Source organism: Euprymna scolopes, chromosome 42, assembly GCF_053919585.1.
Source record: "Euprymna scolopes isolate OS-2025 chromosome 42, ASM5391958v1, whole genome shotgun sequence".
Taxonomy (NCBI): Eukaryota; Metazoa; Mollusca; class Cephalopoda; order Sepiida; family Sepiolidae; genus Euprymna; species Euprymna scolopes.
The window spans coordinates 66,102,142-66,112,282 of NC_136523.1; the positions used below are offsets into that span (position 1 = coordinate 66,102,142).

Sequence of the window (10,141 nt, forward strand, 5' to 3'; positions counted from 1 at the left end):
TATGCATGTATATCTGTGATGGGACGATTACAACATTTTTCTTGATTCCGACACAATTACCAATTCCGTTTTAAATTTCCGATTCCAATATGATTCCCAATTCTGATTCTAATAACAAAAGCACCCGAAAAAACACTAGGAGAACTAGGTATAATCCCCCCAAAAATTAGAAAAAAGAATGAGAAAGATTAGAATCAGAGGAATGGCTGAGAAGATACAATGGATAACAATAATGGAAACAGTTGAAATACTAAGAAAAACCTTGAATTTGGACACTAACCGGACATATAGAAACTGTTTCAGAACTGAAACACAAAGAAACAGCAGATGGAATCGAGAAAACTGAAACTATATAATCGTAAGTTACCCCCCCCCCAAAAAAAAAACGTTTCGGCATCAACTGGTACCACACCCAGTAGTCATAAAGGCTTAAAGAAGATGGGAAGACCGAGGATAGAAAGCACTAATCAGACCTCCACTGGATGAGTATGAAGAGGACTAGGACCATGAGGAGGCTTCTTGCCACCCAAATTCCAGTAGAAGACCAATGGTCTCTACCAATGAGAAATTAATGGTAAACGGCTGTTGTAATAAAGGTTATAGAAAGAGGTGGAGAGTATTGGAAATTTTGGGGGACTTGTTGCCACTCAGACTTCAGGGAACATCACAGGTTGTTCTCAAAGAGAAATTTTTGATGGCCTGTGCGAAAACTTCTAGTAAAAAATAATAACAGCAAGAATAAAAATGGTAGTATGGTGTTCAGGGCTGGGAACAGAGGTATATAGGAGCACTTGTAATTACTACATGTACAGGTAAACATGCTTATAATAATCCCTTCCTTATATATAATAAAAGCGGCGCAGTTTTTCCTCTGTGGACCAAAATACCGTAGGTTTACAACAACAGATGCCACATACACATTTATTACGTCTACACTATTAACAAATGTCTTATGTAACTACAGAACGACGTTTTAGACACGTTCATTTGTTATAATAAAACCCTAGATTTAATTCTAGGAGCGACATCATCACGATCGCAAAAATATACAATGGAAGTAGCTGTTATTTTTCTTTCCAAATAAAAAGTATTTCTAGAAGTGTAAGCCATTTTAAGTTTCAGAACAGTTTCAGATGGTTCGCTGTTACACACAAGTTCTGGGAGGTGACTTGTTTGTAGTAGACCGTTCCACAGAACAAAATATTCTTACCGTGTCGAAACCCGGGAAAAGAACATGTGAAATTGCTCCAGAAAAGGTTTAATATTTATGAAGCAATTCCGGTTTCTGATTGGTTGGTAGCAGAACGTGAATTAATTTGATTCGTCAGTTCTTAGCAGCATAAATAGAATCGTCCGACTGTGTGGGATCATACCCCATTAGAATCCAAAATATTGCAACATCCTCCCTATTTTTTATAATGGGGAAGTCCTTTGTGTTCTGCTCAAAAATGAATATATATTTTTATATTTACTTAGGCATAACAAAAATTAGAAATCATTTGGATCTTAGAATTTTAGCATTAAAAAAGACGCCATTTTTAATTGTGTTCAAATGTCAAAAAGGAAAATTACAAAGTTTTTTTTTTTAAGCAAAAGTATTAGTTACGCATTAGTATAGGTTAAAGTGTTAATACAAATAAAATGGGTACAGTTTAACGTCTTGTCCAGGACTATTTTTTTTTTTTGATATATAGAAATCTATATACTCTGAACATTACCCCAAGGGTTTTCCGCTGATATTCATGCAAAGAAGTAAGAGCATTCTCATAAGTGGAACTTCGCTGGTCTGTATTTTTAATATATAGAAATCTATATACATACAGGGCAGTTAAAGAAAAAAAATTATTCAGTCGAATTCACCAACAAGTTTTGAGAAAAAAAACGTTGTAACTCTATCCTTGTCGCCGGTTTCGTAAATACATCAGCGATATTTTGTGTCATTTATTATTTCAGATTCTGTGTGTATATTTTTATTGATATCATTTTCGACCGGTGTAGAGCGTTTCTTGCACTCTCCCATTCCAAATTTTAATAGTATTTTGTCGATGTATCTCGATTGAGTCATCGTAACAAGTCCTTTGCTTTGAGTAAATTCTATCCCCAGAAACCAGGATATTTTCCCAAGATCGGTCATTTTGAATCTTTTACTTAATTTGTTCTTAACATCGGTTAACATTATGTCACAATTTGATGCGATTTAAATATCATCGACCCACAAAACCAAAATCAGTAGTTTATCGTCTTTGTGTTGCGTATATAAACAGAGGTCTACAGCGCATTGTCTAAATTGTTGTTTAATAATATAATCATGAAATACTGTGTTTCAACACTGAGCACTCTGCTTTAGACCATATAATGACTTGTTAAGTCGCCACACGCTATTTTTATTTTTCATTATAAATCCCTCTGGAGGGGTAATATAAATTTCACAGTCTATTGGGGCATTCAAATAAGCATTTTTTACGTCCATTTGATGGATGTTTAGGTCATATTGTGATGCGACTTGCAGTAACATTCTGATTGTCGTTAGGTTTGTGGTCGGTGAAAACGTAGAAAAGTATTCTTTACCGTAAATCTGAGAGCACCTCTTAGCAACAAATCTTGCTTTGTACTGTTCTACGCCTGATGCTGTACTCTTTTTTGTAAAGACCCATCTGGTAGAAATAACATGTTTATCTCTTGGGAGAGGCACTACCGTATAGGTATCATTTTCGGTTAAGGCATCTATTTCTTTTTTCATGGCAATTTTCCATTCATCACAATGTTCTGAATTAATTGCTTCGTTGAAGTTTTTTTTTGGCGCATTTTCCATTGAATAGCAATAGTCGATTTGATAATCTTTTATATTGTCGACCACAAAAAAAAAATCGTGTCGTCTTCTATTTCTTCCGACTTTATCATCATCATCATCATGGACACTCTCGTCTCCGTCATTTTTATTGTTTTCGTTTGTTCTAATTATTTGAGGTAATATAATTTCATCCTCTTCATATGACGGGGTTTCGTCTGTAAAATTAAACGTGTCTGTGAATTTTACACACCGGATTCTTTTTATTTTATTTTTTCGGAAAAATATTTAATTGGCTGGACTGTTTTATCGCATCCAAGAAATATATCTCTGTCGGCTTTAATATTCAATTTACTCTTTCTCTATATATGCGAAGCAAGTTGAACCAAATATATGCATTCTGCTTAAATTTGTTTTTTTTTTACCGCAGAAAGATTCATATGGAGTTTTAGATAGTTAAAGCACCTGTTGCGTATATAGGCTGGAAATTGCTCCAGAAAAGGTTTAATATTTATGAAGCAATTCCGGTTTCTGATTGGTTGGTAGCAGAACGTGAATTAATTTGATTCGTCAGTTCTTAGCAGCATCCTTTATAAATAGAATCGTCCGACTGTGTGGGATCATACCCCATTAGAATCCAAAATATTGCAACAGTATTACTCCTGCTACCAGGAGGTGTTCTGCATTAGGGTCATATATGAGGGTTCGCCCTAATTTTCTGCCCCATGCACTTACACACATACAATTATTTTTCTTTTTTTCCATCCTCCCAGAATAATGATTTCTCCCTCCGCACATTTCTCAAAATTTCATTGGCTGACAACTAAATTATCGGTCACTCCGGAATGAACAAACTTCATTAAAAAAAAAAAGCTCCAGAGATTAAAACAAACATGGCTTCCCTGAATAGATTAGGCAATCATTACATATTAAATACCCGATTACATTTTGTAAAAATAGAAAGTAGAAAAATAAAAATAAACAAAAGTTAACAAAAAATATGAAATTTTATACCAAAAAGGTTGTAAAAAAATCGGAATTTTGGGGGGTATCGGAATCAGAAAAAATGTGTCCCTATTTTCTGAGCGTCAGAGGGAGCGGCATGGGGGCGGCATTTTGAGATGGTAAAAGGGGAAAATCGAAAAAAATGCTAACAAAAAATCTGAAATTTTATATCGAAAAGGTTGTAAAAAATGGGAATCGCAAAAAGGTGTCTCTATTTTGCGAGCGGCATATGTCAGGGGGCGGCATTTTGAGAGAGTTAAAATAGAAAGTAGAATAAATAAATAAATAAAAATAAACAAAAGCTAACAAAAAATATGAAATTTTATACCAAAAAGGTTGTAAAAAATCGGAATTATAGAAAATAGGGACACATTTTTTCTGATTCCGATACCCCCCAAGTATCGGAATCAGAAAAAATGTGTCCCTATTTTCTGAGCGTCAGAGGGCGGCATGGGGGCGGCATTTTGAGATGGTAAAAGGGTAAAATCGAAAAAAATGCTAAAAAAAATCTGAAATTTTATATCGAAAAGGTTGTAAAAAATGGGAACTTTTGTTGTTATTGGAATCGCAAAAAGGTGTCTCTATTTTGCGAGCGGCATATGTCAGGGGGCGGCATTTTGAGAGAGTAAAAATAGAAAGTAGAAAAAAATAAATAAAAATAAACAAAATCTAACAAAAAATCTGACATTTTATACTGAAAATGTAAAAAATCGGAAATTTTTGAGGTATCAGAATCAGAAAAATGTGTCTCTTATTTACGAGCAGCACATGTCAGGGGCGGCATTTTGAGAGGATAAAAATAGAAAATAGAAAAAATATATATAAGCTAACAAAAAATCTGAAATTTTATACCGAAAGTTTGTAAAAATCTGAAGTATTGGAGGTATCGGAATCGGAAAAATGTGTCCCTATTTTACGATTCCAAAACCGATTCTTTTAAATTTTAATTTAATTTTTCATTATTGGTACTAATTATAAATATTTATTATTTTTAAATTATCACTAAAACTAAAATGAGAATAACCTCAAAATACGATGTAAATTTATTTTATTTGTAAAACAATTTTTTTAAATTGCATAAATTCTCTATGTAACCTTTCAAAGAAAGCAGTTGATTTACATGTTCTGAAAAATGTTGAAAAATTAAACAGCAACAGTCTTTGCAGCCCGCGGCGATCGTAAGATTTGCCCCCCCCCCGCATTTGATAATCTGTTAACCTTCAAAATTCCAAAAGCCCTCAAAATATTTATTTTCATGGAACTAATGTTAGACTGCAGCTATTAGTCCTAGATTTTCATCGTATTACAGTACTCGTCAAAGAAGACCAAAGATTTTTCAAAACAATTATATAATTTTCTTCAGATTAATGTTCACACAATTCCCTTCAGATTAATGTTTACATACTTATTATTATTGAAAGGAAATTGTTAAATTAAATTAACTGGCTACGTAATTGTATACGTAGCCAGTTAATTTAACAATTTCTTTTCAATAATAATTGAATATTATTGTAATAATAATTGAAATTTCTTTTCAATAATAATATATGACTTGGGTGCCATGAGCTAGAATCGAAATCGAAACACAACTCTCCACCCTCATTCCCTAGCCTCTGAACCACTAATAAAATAAAGACTGGGTACGCAAATAAAAGAAACCAAATATTTTTTCAAAACAAAAACTTATAATTCAAATTATAAAAAAAATGTTAAATTAAATGAATTAGCTACACAAGCAAATATAATAATAAATTTAAATGAGAACATTTGAAAACCTGAAAATGTTATGAAATGATAAAATCATTTTTATTTACTTTTTTGTCGTTGTTGTTAAAGTCCGAATTTTCGCCAAATATCATGGATGTATCAAGGAGAGAATAGTCCGATGTAGTTTTCTTTTCTTTGTCTTCATAATGTTATTATTAAGAGGTCGAGCCCTCCGAAGAGAAAAAAACGTCTTGTATCGGTGCTTTTTTAAATCCGTGTGTGTAATCGCTCGGTTTTCAGAAATTTGTTTTTGTTAACGTTTCAACTCTTTTAAAAATAGTTTTAATATATTTTAAATAAATGTATTTATGAATGGCAAATAAGGCTATAAATTTATTTTTTGTGAGAGAACTGTCGCAAGGCATCAAGTCGGTTGAAAATTTACAAACAGATTTTTCGCGCCTTTTTTTCGGCAAAGTTATCAATGACTCTATCAAAATTCACTTCCTCGACAAGTTCCCTCTCTATTGAGAGGATTGCCAAGTCTGTAAGTCTTGTCTGGCTCATTGCTGATCTAAGGTAGTTTTTTATGAGCTTCAGTTTTGAGAAAGAGCGCTCACAGCTAGCAACGCTAATAGCTCTGGTGAGGAAAATTCTCAGCAAGATCACAATATTAGGGACGGAATCCCCAAGTTGGTATCTTTGTATAAAGTTCAAAAGTTCAAGAGGTCCATCGATTTTGTCTTTTTCTGAAGCTTTTACAACATACTGTAACCTCTTCCTTTCAGCAAAGAATTTCTCTTTTTCTATATCTTCGTCAAATCCACCAAGCTGACAATCATAATAATCATCAAGCAGATTTGACGGTATAAGAAAAGCGTATTTATTTGCAAGATTGTGAACTTGTTGAAATCTGCAAGATATTTCTTCAGTCAATCTGTCTATGACAGACAGCATTTCCCGTCTCAACTCAGTATCAAAACTCAGCGCTGCATCAGTCAATCCTTCACCATCCATTCGTTTCTTTTTGCGAATATGACGCTCCATCCCATTTCAGAGCAGAGTGTTTTTGACTCGTCTATTGCAGTGTCCACTATCTTTTCTCTATTCTGAAAAAGGAAATCTTTCAACGCCGTCAGCCTGACAGAACTTTGTTGCAGATTTTTTTAAAGATATTTCTGGGCATCATTGATTTCTGGGAGAATAGTTTTCCAAAGGTTCAGAAATAAAAGAAACGGAAACGATAGTACCGAGTTGAGAATTAAAGATGCATCTGATCTTGTGGTTGCATTTTCTCCTTCTTCTGTGAGCTGTTCCAGGGCAATGACGACTTCCAATATATTTTTTATCACAACATCTACAGTATCTGCTCGACTACTCCATCTAGTATCCACAGTCCGTTTGATACTTAGACCGGTCAACTGAATCAAGACGTCCCAGCGATATGTAGATGCAGAAAAGAACGAGAATAACCGGTCCAGTGTGCCAAAAAATGTAACAAAGTGAACCGCTACTGAAGCTGCATGTACACAAGCCAGATTTAGTGAATGGTTTGTGCATGGCACAAATAGAGCTTTTGGATTGATTTCAGAGATTCGTTTCTGCACACCCGATCGGTGACCTGCCATAACAGCGGCATTGTCAAATGCCTGGCCAATACAGTCACCAATCTGTATCTCATCATTCTCCAATTCTCTCAAAATGAGTTCAGAAATGTCCTCCGCGCTTTTACCCTTTGTTTCGATGAAGCGGAGAAACGACTCCTCCACCGTCACTTCATTTCTGTCAACTTTCACGTAGCGCAACACCTCACTCATCTGGTCCTTGTGAGATACATCGGGAGTACTATCAAAAATTATACAAAAATACTTGCTTTTCTTTATCTGATCGATAATTTTCTTTCTGACCTGCTTTGCTAAAATGCTCACAAACTCATTTTGAATTTCTGGTGACAGATAAGAAATAGTGAATTTCTTCCCTAGGTCAACTTTAACCAAATGTTCACGGAGTACAGGGTCATATTTAGCCAATAGATTTACCAATTCCAAGAAATTTCCTTTCTTTTCTTGACCCCTTTCATCATTATGGATGTCTTCCCGGTGACCTCGTAGCGCCAGATTCTGCTTGGCGAGAAATCTGATAATGTCCAGCAATCTAGCTAGGATTTCTCGCCACTTCTTTGTTTCTTTCTCAATGATATTTTGCTCAACTTTATCAACTACCTTTCCTTCAGCAAGTCGGATCTCTAGCTCTTTCCAGTCAAGAAACGCCTGAGCATGAGATGTGCTTGCTTCATGTTCATGTACTTTTGGATTTAATTTCCAACAATTCTTGAAACCCACATCAGCAGAAAAACTCGAGAGTCCAATTGAAAATAGTCTGCAGCAGAAGCAAAATAAGGCTTCTCTGGCAGGAGAATACACCATCCAAGTTCGCAAACTTTTCTCACCGTTCCGCAATACCTGATAGAACCAGTTTTTTGTTAGCTTTCTAACGTCGCCTTTTGTTTTTGTCCCTGGTCGCACTATTTCCTTGAATTCATGATCAAGGTGCTGCACAGCGGCAGATCCCTGCCGAACAAGCATAGCGCGAATTTCATGACTAATCTCAATAGGCCATAGACCAACATCTGTAAAATCGGTCGCGACAACCAGTGATTGCCTTTCCAATTCTTCAACTTCACGCGCACCATCATTGGCAGTTGTTGATGTATCAACGCGGGCAATATCGACTTCCGAAGTAACAGTATCAACGTTAACTTCATCTTCGGTTTCAGCAAGATTTTCGACTTTCGTTTCCGCCATTTGCGCCATAGAAGTCTTTTTGATGAATTTCAACAGCGTGCCTTTATTCTTGTTTTCTTCCTCTTCTTTTATTTTTCGCTTTTTACGGAATGCCGCACCACTCTCCTTCATTTTAAAATTCACGTAAATATTCTGAAAAAAAAATTTAAATACTATTTTAAAAAATAGCACGTTATTTCTCTGCATAAGCACCTTTTGTGTTGTTCCGTAATAGTACCACAAAAGGTGAGATACCCCTCCATAAAATCTTAGATGCCTTTCCCTAAAAATACATATATACTTAGAGAGCGAGACCCGTCACTACCCCCCCCCCCGTAAAATAGAACTTACGGGGAAAGTCTTTCAAACTACTTTAAAACACCAATAAATGATTCAATTAACTTTTATAGCCAATAGGAACATTTATTTGTTGTATGTTTTATGTTTTGCACCTTTTTAAATCTCTTTGTATTGTAAAACAAACCCCAAAACTAATTAAACTAATAAGTAAATATTTTTCAAAGTATTTCCTTATTTAAGGAATGTTATAGAAAAATACAAGGAATGGTCATCTTCACTAAAGTCGTACGCAAGATGACGGCCGCAAACGGATGTAAAAAATTGAAGGAAACGCAAATTTTAGCGAAACGAAATTTAGCGAGTTGACTGTACAATCTAGCAAGCAAAAAACAACAGCTGATAATAACAACTAATAATTTTAATTTGTAAATATTCTGTACTTGTTATGAATATCTTAATAATAAAATAAAATAAAATAATTAAGAAATTTTTTTTTGTTTCACATAACATTTTAATAAATACAAGATACCATAAAAATTGAGTTTCATGGTCTTTTCTCTACATAATTATCAAAACAAAACAAAACAATCAAATGAAAAATAAAACAAACAGAATCAAATGAAACAACTAAAAAATAATATAATCTTCCAGAATATCAAACAAAACAATTTTAATGTCTGTTTTTAGTTAAGAATAAAAGTAGTATTAAAAAATGTAAATAAATAAATTAAAAACTGAAAAAAAATTATCTAGTAAGGTAAAAACGTAACTTAGCTTGCCTTTGGTAACATTTGTTTCATTCATTTTTTAAAATAAAACGAAAAACAGTTTCTTGTTTTTTTTGTCATTATGCAGAAAAAGGACGATGAAATTCAAATTTTACCGTATCTTTTGTATAATTTCATGTAAAACTACAGTATAGTTGAAAAAAAAACATTTCTTGTTCATTTCATTAATAACATATTCATAACAAGTACAGAGTAGTTAAAAATTAAAACACGTTTATTATTTTACATTAAGTACAAACACTATAACTTATCCAGCTATGTAGAAGAATAACTTATATTACCCTTGCTAATATTTATTTATTATATATTTGTTGTTTGAAACATTTTCGAATCTGTGTTGCTTGTAAAACAAGCCCCAAAATCACGTAAATTTCCTATTAAAACCTCTAAAATGGTTTTAAAAATGTGTGAAATGTCGGATATTTTCTCGTGTTCTCACGTAACTAAATAAAAGCTTTAAAATAAGTTAAAATACTAAAAAGTTATCCAGCTTGGTAGAAAACGAACACTTAGAAAAATCAATTATCGGTTTTAAAACAAAAGTAAATAAGTAAAAATATTTTGTTAAATGTATTTTTAAGAAAAAAATGCCAAATTCTAAAATGAAGCCTCTCTTTTGCTGTAAAAAAAGGCCCCTCAAAAATGCCAAATTGAAAATTAAAGAAAAATTTCATATGTTGAAGATGTTAACATCTATATCTTTGCATTTTTATTTCTCTATTAATTTTGTAGTATTTTCTTAGCGATGATGAAGCAAAAACGTTAATAAT

At 33.4% G+C, this 10,141-nt stretch overlaps 1 protein-coding gene across 1 annotated transcript; it reads right to left on the minus strand.

The window, feature by feature from the left end:
* Positions 1-299: 299 nt before the first annotated feature.
* LOC145267193 (zinc finger MYM-type protein 5-like) lies at positions 300-8,304 on the minus strand. The gene is made up of 2 exons (XM_080123257.1): positions 7,723-8,304; positions 300-305 (listed from the first exon to the last, which is right to left on the minus strand). Exons 1-2 carry the CDS (start codon positions 8,302-8,304, stop codon positions 300-302), a joined length of 588 nt encoding a protein of 195 aa, XP_079979383.1.
* Between the last annotated feature and the right edge of the window lie 1,837 nt (positions 8,305-10,141).

What these genes read in the sequence shown, in the direction of transcription:
- LOC145267193 (XM_080123257.1), bottom strand. Translation starts at nt 8,304, where the DNA reads ATGGCGGAAACGAAAGTCGAAAATCTTGCTGAAACCGAAGATGAAGTT.